Source organism: Clytia hemisphaerica, unplaced genomic scaffold (assembly GCF_902728285.1).
Source record: "Clytia hemisphaerica strain Z4C2 unplaced genomic scaffold, Clytia hemisphaerica genome assembly, whole genome shotgun sequence".
Taxonomy (NCBI): Eukaryota; Metazoa; Cnidaria; class Hydrozoa; order Leptothecata; family Clytiidae; genus Clytia; species Clytia hemisphaerica.
The window spans coordinates 1457873-1472017 of record NW_027103334.1 but is presented as its reverse complement, the minus strand read 5'-3'; the positions used below and the strand labels follow the sequence as shown (position 1 = coordinate 1472017).

At 36.4% G+C, this 14145-nt stretch overlaps 1 protein-coding gene across 2 annotated transcripts in view; it reads left to right on the top strand.

Moving 5' to 3' along the window:
- Positions 1–229: 229 nt before the first annotated feature.
- The window catches only part of LOC136817129 (uncharacterized), a 30434-nt gene continuing 16518 nt past the window's right edge, over positions 230–14145 (top strand). Inside the window, exons 1-13 of one of the 2 annotated variants that reach the window (XM_067073466.1) lie at positions 230–449; positions 1230–1493; positions 1814–1903; positions 5468–5609; positions 7153–7344; positions 8110–8292; positions 8633–8803; positions 9303–9473; positions 9978–10148; positions 10503–10676; positions 10967–11140; positions 11397–11672; positions 12366–13549. In XM_067073466.1, the coding sequence (XP_066929567.1) occupies positions 243–449; positions 1230–1493; positions 1814–1903; positions 5468–5609; positions 7153–7344; positions 8110–8292; positions 8633–8803; positions 9303–9473; positions 9978–10148; positions 10503–10676; positions 10967–11140; positions 11397–11672; positions 12366–12415 (2265 nt within the window). In that variant the 5' untranslated portion in view covers positions 230–242 and the 3' untranslated portion in view covers positions 12416–13549. Of the gene's footprint in view, positions 450–1229; positions 1494–1813; positions 1904–5467; positions 5610–7152; positions 7345–8109; positions 8293–8632; positions 8804–9302; positions 9474–9977; positions 10149–10502; positions 10677–10966; positions 11141–11396; positions 11673–12365; positions 13550–14145 lie in introns of those variants that run through there. The other variant, XM_067073474.1, reaches the window with a different exon arrangement.

Genomic DNA, 14145 nt, shown 5'->3' with positions numbered 1-14145 from the left:
TCAAGCATAAGAGAATAGGGAAATAAGTGTACCAGACCGAGTACCAGACCATGTGTTGCAGCCCATCCCAGGTGCAACCTTGCAAGAAATATAACTTTGGGGAACGCAGTGATTTCCCTATTCTAAGATATTGAATGTGTCCTGGGTCTACTGGGAGGTCTACTGTTCCGTTAAACGTTACACAGGCATTAATCGATAACTTATGATACGTTTTGTTTTCTACAGTCAAATTTATACCAAACATGATGTTTCAAATTATTGCTGTAAAACTTCTCCTTCTAACAAATATATTGAAATTTGCTGAACTAGCACTTATTATTCAAGATTTGACAGATGGTACAGCAATAGATCATTCATTGAGTGACGATGATTCTGTTCAAATTTCCATAAGCTCTCCAATATACCTTCAGAACTCAGACGGTTCGACGAGCCCTAAAACGTCTTTTCGGGTAAGTAGCCACGATAACAGCCTATACTAGACGTCACGGTTTTTTTCTACGTGTTAAAGTATTAGAATGTTTGGACTTGGAACCCATATTGTTGGGCTCTAAACATTTGATTTTTAAGGGCACTTTAAGCTTTTGAAGCTCTTACAGTAACGAAAATTCGAAATGGCGTCAAGACACAAGATGTACAAGAAAGTCTGCTTTTTTCTCAAAATCTTTCAAGTATCACAAAGAATCTAAATTCCTGTTTTTTTGGTGAGGTTTGCTACTATTATTCTTTTCAACTCAAATATTGTACCCGATATGAAACCTCTTTTGTTTAATAAGTTAAGGATAACGAAAAAGAGTCCCGGCATACACTTTCTTTTATGAGTAGACAACTAAGGGGGCGGTTTGTACGGGTTCGAAATACCGTTTTCCCGTCCAAATCTTTGCTGAATTTCGGAATCCCGAAAATTGAAAAAAATAAAAACACCGTCACACCGGTTTGTAGAGGTTAATATACCGGCATAATGACAAAAAATAAGGCGAAGTACCGTCACCGTCTGATTTTAAGATACCGTTTTCCCGTCTCTTTTTTCGTCAAATCCCGTACTAAAATAGGGCCAACCCCATCGCACCCTAAAAGTACTCACCTTCCCCCTCCTAACTAAAGGAGAAAGATTCTTCATGCGGTCGATTTAAAAAGAATCCAAATCAGAAAGTAATCTTTTGAGAATGACTTAAAATATCATCCCACCATCTCGTTTTTTTCACATTCGTCCTATGTAACTTTCATTCTAGATTTCATCAAATGGTGCCGTTTTTCCTGGTGATTTCTCGGATGCCGGCTCATACACTTTAACGACGTTCCCAGATGGGTCTTTCTGTGCATATTACGATGATATTGATATGACCGATTGCATTAACCCCTGCTCCACAAAATCTCTACGAAATGTTGGCACCAAAACGTTGAATATCTTGAAAGATCACTTTGGTATTGAAGCGATTCCAGGAAGTGTTCTTGTTGTGACCTATACTGATATCACACATCATGGTAGGACGGATGTAAGTATATTGAAGGCAGCTTATCGAAAATATTTTTGTGCTGTCTGTCTGTCTATCAAAAATATTTTTTGCACTGTATATTAAAAATGTTAAAATTTTGCACTTTGTGCACCTGAGAAGTTTTAACTCAATATCATTTAATACTTCCGCAGTTATCAAAGAATGTCTCTTCCCTTCCCAAAAATACACGTATGGTTAAGGGAAACCTATCTCAAAAAAGATGCGTGAAGTAAAACTCCTCATATTATATGGTTTATGGCAATTATTTCAAAACTGGTTTACGATAGAATTGTAATATCTCAATTTGGCTTTCATCGTAGGTGAATACTTTTCAAATTATTCTATGTTCGGATTCTAACGGTGGATCATATTACATTCCAAGTTACGAAAAACTTGAAAGTGAGGCTGAAGTAAGTATAATTAGATCAAGTGTAGCATCTTTGAGTGGAAATTTTGAATCTGAATCAGAAGCTTTATAATTATTTTTGTACGCTAGATTAATTCAAGACTTTTTAATATTTCATTATACCAGGTTTTAGTCGAGTTGTTAACCCTTTCCGTGCCGATGTCGTATATATCCGACATGCAAATTTTCACTCTACTTGCCGATGTCGGATATATCCGACATCAAATTTTTTTACCTAATTGCCGAGGCCTTTAAAAAAGAGGGAGCTCTATTGCCGAGAAATCAGCTTTTAGGAAAATGGTTTTCTTATTTTGCCAATGTCGTATATATCCGACATAAAAAAATCCAAATAGTAATAGTGACAGTATATATTAAGTGCTCAAAAGATTTATTTCAGGTTTATTTTAGTCAATCATAAAATATATATAAAACAAATGTCTTCCTAAATCGTAAAATGTGTAATGTGTTCATTTTCCCGTGTTTTATTGTTGTTGTTGTTCCTCGTCAGGGGTGTGGTATTCCCGGAAACAAGGGTAAACACACAAGCCAGGATGAACAATACAAGTGTCGCATTGGTACCGTGATTCTCGACGAATACCCAATTTGTAACATTGGACACACCGTTTAGTCGGGAGTCTTCGTTGGTTAGGATTAGTGGCGGGAACGGGTTCAGGGTCGTGTGCTCCAGTGGTTGGGTGTGAGTATAATGCCTTATAAGCGTCAATCTTCGCGAAAGTTTCTTCGATGAACATCAACTTGAAGTCTGTATAAGTCAAGACTCTATCAGCAGCTGTTTGAAGGTGAAAGACGTGAGCGTTGAACATCACTTCCTCCAATAGGTGGAAAGCACACTTGGTCGTCCATTTGAAGGCTTTCCTTACCATGCTGTGCTGACTAGTGACTGCATCATTTTTATCAACAAATCCCATCTTGTGGTTATAGTCGACCACGAGCTGCTCTTTCATGATGTTATCGCCGTTTCGAGCTTTCTTGGGGACCGTTACCAATTTGGGACGATGCATAGTGGAGATGAAAAACACCTCTTTAGAATCTTGGAAGCCAGTGCCAACAGCTTGTCGTTAACAAAGTGGCGAGTTTCCCCTTTCTCCAGCTTCCCCGCGGTGAACTCCTAGGAAAAACCGCCTCTGTTCTTTCGAAGGGTACCGCAAGCCGGAGTTTGGTGCTTTTGAAGATACTGGAAGAGCGGGACACCCGTGTACCAATTATCGGTAAAAAGTCTGTGACCTTTGTCTAGAAGGGGGTTCATCAGGCGGACCACCACTTGCCCACTAATTCCAAGCTTTTTAAGTTCTTCTTGGGCTGGTACGACTTGAGAATTCTTACCTACGTAAACCTCGGTACTCCAAACGTAGCCAGACTCGTCACATAAAGAAAAATTTTATACCGATCTTGCTCTCTTATTAGGGATATACTGCTTGAAATGTAAGTTCCCCTTATGGAGTAACAATTGCTCATCAATACTAACATCACGGGAAGGGTAATACAACTCTTGGAACTTGGTGTTCAGGTACTTCAAAAGGGGTCGGATTTTGAAAAGGCGGTCCCTTTTCGGGTCTTTTGGGTCGTAGTTGGTGTTGTCGTTAAAATGAATGAATCTTGAGATGAGTTGGTAACGATACGCGACATTACGGAATTATAAACAGGGTTATGATAAAGGGGGAGTGCTCCAATAATCCGGAATTTGCGGGAGGGAATGGATTCCCATTAGCATCGATAGGGCAAAGTAGTTCTTAAGCTCATTTTCGGTCACATCTTTCCAGTCATTTACCCTCGATTGGTTTGAAATATCGGCACTTTTAATAAATTGATTGGCATATAAGTTAGTTTGTACAACAATATATGACATCAATTCATCCGTTAGAAATAAACTGACAATGTCACTCACGCTTTCTGGTACCTCAACAGTTGGTCCAACGTTTTGATTAAAGATTGGAATTTCTGGTTGAAACGGTCCATCATTCCACTCTTTCCAAGGATTTACTTTCTTGCCACCACGCATACGCACACCTTCACCTCTACCACGTCCACGTCCACGTCCACGTCCGCGAGCACGACCTTGTCCACGAGGGGCACGGGTACGGGCTCGACGAGCTCCAGCGCGACCACCTCTACGTCCAACAAACACACCAGCACCACCTCGTCCAATGGGTTGCATTTCTTCATACGATTCCTCCTCGTCTTCAGAAGCTTCACTTATTTCACTGTCGGTCTCAGCCATAACTGGTTCATGTTGTTCAGCTTCTTCATCAGAAGATGAAGAAGATGGAGAAGATGGCTGACTCATGATATCAAGGGCAGCAGCTGCGACGACTTTTGCACTAGAATAAAAAATAGATAAACAAAATAAATTAAGGTTTCAAAGCACTAAATTGACCTAAAGGATATTTAAATTTGAGTCGAAGTCAATTTATTTATGAGCAGTGTTTTATCCAAATATTAGTTTTCTATTATAATAAGCATTGCCCATTTAAATAAAACACAAGTTGAATTGAAATAAAAATCAAATGTAAAAGAAAAAATGTACCTTAAAAATCAAAATTAAATTGACCAGAAAACTCTACACACGACAGACGATAAAGGCTGGTGTTGTTGTTGTTATTTAAAAAAAAAGCAGTATATCAAAATCATGCCCAATGTTCCAAGCATCTATTTGAACTGTGTGTATGATTTTGATATAAACTGCTTTTTTAAAGATACAAATAAATATAAATAGTTTACTCACTTTCTTGGTTCTTTAGTCATTTCTTGATCCATACTGTGTTACTGCTTACTCAGGTCACATTGACTTTTAAAGAAAACTAGCTTATTTGATCGCTTTTTGTAAATAATTGACATTGCGCCACAAACGAGTCAATAAAAATTTCGCGCCAAATGAAAAACATTCGAATTTTATCTAAAATGGCGGATAAGCTGCGATTATGTCGGATATATACGACATCGGCAAATAGGAATGAAAAACGCGTGTCGGATATATACAATATTGGCAAATAGGAAGGAAATATGCTTGTCGGATGTATACGACATTGGCAAATAGGAAGAAAATATGCCTGTCGGATGTATACGACATTGGCAAATAGGAATAAAATATCCTTGTCGTATATATACGACATGCGGCAACACGAGTTAAAATTTGCATGTCGTATATATACGACATCGACAAATCAGATTACTAAAAAAAATTACCCCTCGGCAAATGGATTGGGGTACAAAAACAAGGTACCGGCACGCAAAGGGTTTTAAGAGTCAAAAACGTTAAAAAATAAAAAAAGGTGTTTTTTGTAAATTTTTGATATTTTTGTCTGGCGTAAGACCAATTAGACTTCTCTGATGGATATCAATATAGGGATAAAACTTTGAAGAATGAAACCAATATTATAACCACACCCCTGCCTCAGAGCCCCAGTTGAAATATTTCCCACAGCGGGGATACACAGTGCGGGGGAGGTCCCACTTGATCTGTGAAACAGAAGTGTATAACCCATATGACAAAATCAAGCAGATTTTTGATATTATTTTACTCAATGGTTTTTGTTTTTATCGCAACTAGTTTGTCAGAGCCTATCTCCCAACGCATACCATCAGCTTTCCAGCGCCTGCACAAAATCTCCTTTGTCAATCAAACGTTGCGTATCCCGGCACTTATGTGGTTGGTTTGAACACAGCAACAAAACATTATTATATACCTCCAGGTAAATGTTTTTTGTTTTTTTTTACAAGCAAAGTACATCGTTTTTTTATAAGAACATCCAAAATCCTCAGGCTTTTTCATGGTGATTTAGAGCCCGTACAGGTCCGTAAAGCCTTAAAATGTTCTTACTATAGTAATATCTTATCCCAGCAGGGAAGCGACGTCACAGCTACGTCGGATTTATGTCGCAAATAAGTCGGTCGGCGACCAACATTCAAACGACGTAGATACAACGTCTAATTTTTACGTCGATAATATGAACGTAAAAAAGACGTCTTATTGATGTAACTTTACGATGACGAAACGACGTGCACCAAGTTACTTGGTAATAACGTATTCGTGACGTAACTTTGTGACAATATGATTACGTCGATTTAAAACATCATGGGCACGTCATGACTACGTAGAAAATGGGACTTAAAGATGACGTAAATGTGTTACTTTAAATTTTATGAAATTTTGGACTCGATTAGTCAATTTTTTTTCGACCTTTATCAAATGGAAGAATTTCGTGCCATTTCACATAGAATAGTCTTAAAAGCAACGTAGTTCATATTACGTAAATATCACGTCTCTATGACGTCTCCGTTTATCCTTGATATATAAAACTACGCATGCGTGTCTTATATTCTTAAACCACAAAGAGAATATACGTGTGTTAAGTATGGTAAAGGGTGACCTACCCTACAAGGCTATGAAAAATTGGCTCAATGAAGATGGTGTAAAAGGTAAACGTTAGGACTATATTACAAAGAACGGTATGGGGAGGGATTAATTATCGGACAGATTTTATTTATCGGACAGGTATTGATTTTCGGACATGGTTTGATTTTCGGACACAAAACTGCAAAAAAAAAAATGAATCAAAGATAACGTCGTAATTATAAAAGAAATCGTAATCACAAAAATTTCGTAAATACGTAGGATGCAATACATCCTTACAACGTGTATACGACGTAAATTATCTACGTAGTTTCTAAGCACCTTCTACGTCGTTTCGCCATTTCATTCCACCACTTACAGTCGACGTATTGGCGACGTAATTTGTGACGTAACAACGACGTACTTGCGACGTATAGTTCCCCGCTGGGTAATACAATGTCCTTAACTTGTTGTTAATGTTATAACCATCGTAATCCTATGTTCTTATTAAAAAATGTGTATGCCTCATCAAAACATTCCTGCAAAACTGAGTATAATTAATTTATTATTTTCTATTTATGTTTCTAGTTACCATACTTTAAAGATTTCATAATGCTTCTGGGTCTATACAAGCGGCGAAGTTTGGTTTTTAACTAGAGTTAATTTTGACGAGGGGTAGAATTCTATCATCTGAAGTGAGTTTATCATAGTGTTGTAACTTGTCCGTTCTTTTTTTTTCGTTATAACATCGGTTACACTGTACACTAACGAAAAAATAAAACGACACATTACTGACAAACAATAGTTCCCCGCTATGCACTAAGTGATATCGCCAGAGGTGTCCGTTCTTTGACGGATATCCATCCAAACTCTGAAGATATATTTATTTAATTTAATTTCAGGTACCTCAATTCCAATGAACTGTAAGAACTGTGGTGGCACTTACACGTTACCCTATGACACCGCAACATGCAATGCCGAACCGTCGTGCCCAGTAACGAACGTACTACCAAGTGGATCGTACACCAAGAATTGTCTGTTTCTCAACGCTAAATGCCAAGCTGATGGGCAAATAACTGCAACTTTATGCCCAAGTAAATCGATTTTAACTATACTTCTTACAATTATTGTCCTAAAAAGTGCTGACACAATCCAGCTAGGGATTGCATTTGAAACTGCATCTAAGATTCCCAGTGACAACTGGACATTTCCATTTCAAAAATTCATTTTACTGATGATGACATTTGAATGATACCGAAATGTTTACTGACAACTGCTTTTATGCTGACACGCTGGGTCTTTATCGTTAGATAATCTCACTAAAGTTAGCAGGAGGAGAACACCTATTTCGTTAATGTTAAGTCGTTACAGGCAAATACATTTCAGGCTCTGAAGATATCTGACAGGGTCCCAAAGTTACTAATTTTCAATATGTGTTGAACGGTGAAAAAGAATGCGGCTATTATATTTTGATTTTCCCCGACATGTTTCCGGCTCAGTCCGTTCTCAAGGGAATGATATTTCTATAGAAAAAAAAGTATTTTTATACAAAATTAATTGACGTCAACTTGGACAAATACGTCATTTTGAAAATGGTTCAGTGTAAATATTCAAGATGTGTATCTGAAAGGGTCTACTTTTAGTCATTTTGGCCTATTTTCAGGGTGAAAAGGGGAAAGTTTTTAAAATTTTCTTTCATACGGAGTCCCAAATTTACCAAATATTCATATCTAACAGGGTTCATTTTTCAAACTCAAGCGGCCGTCAATGTCAGTTCCCCGGGGGTTTAATCTAGACATCACCACATCTACAGTTTATCTATGTAAATAAAAATTTATATTAACTTTTTATCTTTGCAGTCAACGGTGGCTTTACCGACTGGACATCTTGGGCAGGCTGCAATGCAGACTGTGGTCCCACAAATACTGGTCTAACGGAAACAAGATCAAGGACTTGTACTAATCCAGCTCCTGATTACTTCGGTAATACTTGTGTGGGAGACCTCAGTGAATCGTCAGCTTGCAATATGGACCCTTGCCCAGGTACGAATATTTTTATTTTGTTATGATTTTGGTGATCTAAGCTTCTAGAGTCTGAGAAATTCTATAGCTCGGCCTTATTTTGAATATTTTGGGTTGGCTTGGCTATTTTAGGATCAATACTATTAACACTATTGCTCTCTCTGTCTTGAAAACATTAGGATATTTTATTATTCCTCGAAAACTATTTTCGAGGCCTAGGGAGCAGTAAAAAACAGAAAAATAAGTTCGAGTAAGGCACGGCTCAAACCTCAAGCAAATATTACAAAAAAAGGTTCAGTAATGTACGTAACTCTATAAGACACGTCTACCACATTACATAAATATTTTTGTTCTTTGAAAGTTGATGGCGTTTGGACGAATTGGGCGAACTGGGCTACATGTTCTTTGCCTTGTGGAACAGGATCGCAAAGTCGAACAAGAACTTGTACTGACCCAGCTCCTGAGCATGGTGGAAACCCTTGCAGTGGCGATGGCACTGAATCACAGAATTGTAACACGTCTCCATGTCCAAGTATGTCCACAAAATTTGATCCCAATTACGGGAACATTTTTACCATCAATAAAACCAAAGAAAACTTTAACTTTTAGAATATGAAAAGTCAAATATTTTCCTCAGTTGAAAAAGCAAATAATTCGAATTTGGACCTTCTGTTTTATTGTATTGTCACCTTTATCTATTTGTCAATATAATACCGTTGACTCTCGTTAATTCGAACTCGAAAAGAAAATCATATTTGCTCCAATAACAGGGCGACTTGAATTATAGAAAACGTTTTAAGGTGATTGCTTCTTGACGGCGGTAATGGAAACAGCTTCGAGTTCTAGAAGTTTGAATAAATGAGAGTTTATTTTTTCTGTTTATTTCAGTCCACGGATAAAAAACGGAAAAATGAGTTGAGGTAAGGCATGGCTCAAACCGAAAGCAAATATTACAAACAAAAGGTTCAGTAATGTGCGTAACTCTATAAGACACGTCTACCACATCACATAAATATTTTGTTTTTTTTAAGTTGATGGCGTTTGGACGAATTGGGCGAACTGGGCTACATGTTCTTTGCCTTGCGGAACTGGATCGCAAAGCCGAACAAGAACTTGTACAAACCCAACACCTGAGCATGGTGGAAACCCTTGCAGTGGCGATGGCACTGAATTACAGGATTGTAACACGTTCCCATGTCCAAGTATGTTCACAAAATTTGATCCAAATTACGGGAACATTTTTACTATCAATGAAACCAAAGAAGACTTTAACTCATAGAATATGAAAAGTCAAATATTTTCTTCAGTTGAAAAAGCAAATAATTCGAACTTGGACCTTCTCTTTTATTGTATTGTCACCTTTATCTATTTGTCAATATAATACCGTTGACTCTCGTTAATTCGAACTCGAAAAGAAAATCATATTTGCTCCAATAACAGGGCGACTTGAATTATAGAAAACGTTTTAAGATGATTGCTCCTTGACGGCAGTAATGGAAACAGCTTCGAGTTCTAGAAGTTCAAATAAATGAGAGTTTATTGTATCTGTTTATTTCAGTCCATGGAGAAAAAAATGGAAAAATGAGTTCGAGTAATGCAAGGTTCAAACCGCAAGCAAATATTACAAACAAAAAGGTTTAGTAATCATGTGCGTAACTCTATAAGACACGTCTACCACATCACATAAATATTTTGTTTTTTTTAAGTTGATGGCGATTGGACGAATTGGGCGAACTGGGCTACATGTTCTTTGCCTTGCGGAACAGGATCGCAAAGTCGAACAAGAACTTGTACAAACCCAACCCCTGAGCATGGTGGAAACCCTTGCAGTGGCGATGGCACTGAATCACAGAATTGTAACACGTTCCCATGTCCAAGTATGTCCACAAAATTTGATCCCAATTACGGGAACATTTTTACTATCAATAAAACCAAAGAAGACTTTAACTTTTAGAATATCAAAAGTATAATATTTCCCTCAGTTGAAAAAGCAAATAATTCAAACTTTGACCTTCTGTTTTATTGTATTGTCACCTTTATCCATTTGTCAATATAATACCGTTGACTCTCGTTGATTCGAACTCGAAAAGAAAATCATAATTGTTCCAATAACAGAGAGACTTGAATTATAGAAAACATTTTAAGGTGATTGCTCTTTGACGGGTAATGGAAACAGCTTCGAGTTCTAGAAGTTCGAATAAATGAGAGTTTACTGTATCGGTTTATTTCAGTCCACGGAGAATGGGGACAATGGAGCAATTGGACAGATTGTGATAAACCGTGCGGTGTTGGATTCCAAAACAGGTCACGTGTCTGTGATGATCCTGCACCCGCCCATGGTGGAGATGATTGTGTGGGAACACTCACAAGTCAAAGACAAATCTGCAATGTCCATTATTGTCCAGGTATCATATCATATATTAAATTTACAATGATTTAAATTTAAAACCTCTTCAAATTATCTAGCTTGACTTTGGTATTCTTATTTGCTTATGAAGGTATATTTTTAAACGTTTTTCAAGCTTTAAGACGTATCTTAAAATGTTCTACTTTTCGAGCAGTTTGACAGTAGTTTGGTGAGGTTTCCTAGGAAATCGCTGTATGTTTTAGAGTCTGTAAAGATTAAATGTGCATAGAATGTTCTTGAAACGTTGAATCATAAGACTAATCATCTAATGACTATTTTAATTTCCAGAAATGTGCGATGAATTTTTCAAGATGTGTGATTGTATTGACGTGCCAGTGATTTATGATATGAGTATCCTCACAACAAACTCTTCATTTTATGGAATCAACGATACTGCGGTCAATTCTTCTCTTGATACAATTTCCACCTGGGATGCAGAAGCTGTCAAACTTACATGTAAAAGTAAGTGAATCGTCCTTTTTAACATTTATACTATTAGCATTTCCTTTTGAATATCAGTGACTGTAAATACGATTTCACATGTAGTAGTTGAATTCAAAGATGGAGAGTAGATAAGTAGGTGTCGGTTATATGAGCGCGGTAGAGTACGGTTTTTTATTTTTCCAATCCAAATGAGACAACACTAATTCTTCAATTTATGATGCAATTTCTTAAAATTCTTATATTTCTTTCCTTTTTTAAATTTCCTTTTCTATAGATGCTCAATGCAGCGAGACAAGTCTTCAAAGTGCAATCACACAAATCGAAGCTGATGTCAACACTCTGCAGTCATTTATTGACGATGTTTCCAGCTCAATAAAACTCACACGAAAAGTCATCAGTTGTAAAGCCAATGTTTGGGGCAGGAGGGGTGAATTATTTGAGCACTATCAAATACTTTTTAAAAGGAAAGTCATAGTTCGACAAGTGTACCAGGATTTGGAAATCAAGAAAAAGATTTTTGAGAAGGAAAAGTTGAGATGTGCCGATAGAAGTAAGTACAATAGCACATTGGAATCAGCTTTACGAGAAAGCCTTGCCTCAAATAGCCCCTTTAACCTCAGAAATTCAATGGCATATTCTTACTCAAAAGATTTTCTTTTTTGAGAACGAAAGATCCGGTTTTAACAGCCCTGTGTCACGGCCACGCAGGAGCTTTTTCCCGCAGTAGGGATGAATATATCTATCGCAATCCCAATTGGAATAGAAATTCTATTGTTCGCAATTCAAAACATGCAGTTGGAATATTTTTTGAATGAAATTTTTCCCATTGACTTTAAAATGGAAATAAAATCAATTTCAATTTTCAAGCGGGGCTTGAAGTTCTTGCCAAATTTTCCATAAAAAGACCGGTGTCGGATCAGATCTGTGATACAGAGGTGTATTTTGAAGCTATCGGGGGAGTTTTTTGAAACTTGAGGATAATCTAAATCTCTATTTTGGCAGAGGAAATGCTCATTTGAGATCTATTAGTGGAGAAAAATGATCATAAAACATGTGACTCATATTCATATTCCTGATGTAATGTTTTATACGCGCGGAAGAAACCAATCGGGAAACCAATATAGCTCAGTTTTATTGTTTAAATTCAAAATTACCTTTTTGATGCTTCCGTATAAAACATTACGTCATCAGTATAGTAAATAGGTATCTCACGTATGAAACTCTGGTATTCTTTCATTCTTAGGTTGGCTACGACAAGTTTTGGAAGGGGCTACGAGACAATTTTTTGAATGACAGGAAAAAAATGTTTTAATGAAAATGTCGATTTTAATGTACATAGTTGATCCGTTGTTATTAATTGTGATCCAATGGGCTGATTGAATTTAATGCCCGAAGACCTAGAGTAGGATCTCTAACCTTTCCCAGGCTAGAAAGAGTGAATCCACTTATTTCCCATCCAGAGTACGCCTAGAACACGGGGCAATCATGACGCTAGCACTTCCTTTGTTTTTGAGGACTTTATTTTTTAAATCTAGCGATAGATTTGACTTGCAATCCGGCATTTGTGTAAAAACCCTGCACGGGAGTTCTAGATGGGAAATAAGTGGCATGAAAGCACCCCCCTAATAGTAAGACCCCTCCCCCAAAAAAAGAACGATAATGATAGGGTTAACTCAAGCAAATTCATTAGCACCGACAATATATTCTAATAAAACCCTTATAAAAAGAACCTTTATAACTTGAAGCTCCATAACTCAAATACATCCTTAAATTGAACGGTTTTGAAGTTTCTTGTGAGAAAATATTAGACGTTTTATGTCTCATTAAAACTCGAAATATCCATAAATGGGTCAATATTTTATTTCATTCTGGACTTCCAATCATTACAAACCCGACCATGTAAACATTTGATTGGTAAAAACTGCTAGACTGCATTTTCTTTTTGCAAATCGAAACAAAACTGTAAATTAAAATGTATTTTCTTAATCATGTTTTTTTTCAAAAATAAGGAGAAATTTTGCTAACTTCTTCCTCCCTATCCCCGTATGAAACACTAAGTTCACTTACTTTGTGGTGAATCGAGTTCTGGATATTCTATTGTATATAGTGGTAAATCAGGAGCAAAAATCATCAGATATCGGGAAACATAGGCGTTTTTACCATACGTTGCAGTTCATACAAATCTTGGTAAATCATTTAAATATTTATTTTTTTTATAATATCATAAATTGCTTATTTACGTAATTATATGGTTCATTACATTTAGCTTAGATTTGTAAAGGACGAGCGGGGCGATAAATCCGTAATTGCCCCGCTTTTTTGTAATCGCCCTGATGTAAACAAAAATTTCTATTGGTTGAAAGAAAAATATCGTACGATATTTTGATTGGTTAACAAAATATCGTACGAAATTTTTAAGCCAATTAAGGGCTCTGACCATAGTCCAAAAATTGATTTTGGTATTTGAACATAAAAGTTATATTTCAGGTTCCTTAACACTTTTAACAAAGAATTGCCTTTATAGATTGCTTTTTAATCGAATCCGTTAAGAGTAATTAAGAATTTAATTGCAAAAATGACGTTATGAACTTTAAAAAGATGTTAATAATATGTTGCATCACCCTCTACAAAAAATGCTTAGTTTTAATGGGTAATTAACTTTTTTGTTTCAAAATTTCTTTACACTGTCCGCAAAGAATTGAACTATTTTAAATTTGCGGAAAATTTTTCTTCAAAGATGTGTCAAAAGTTTTACTGTTTTTTTAAGCAAAATCCAGATAAAAAATTGATGAAAAACCACTATTTTGAAGATTTCGAGACAAAGAAGCATTTACAAAAATTTTCCGCAAAATTTTTTATTGTTCGGTAAAAGATACACCATCTACTGCGAAAATTTTTTCAAAATGTTTTTTCTTCGCCGAAACTAAGCTCTTCAAAGTTGAAATACTCTTCCTCACAAAAGTCTTCATTTTTTTCTTCATCAAATTTTTTCAATGCAATTTTTGAATTTTCAGATTCAGGAA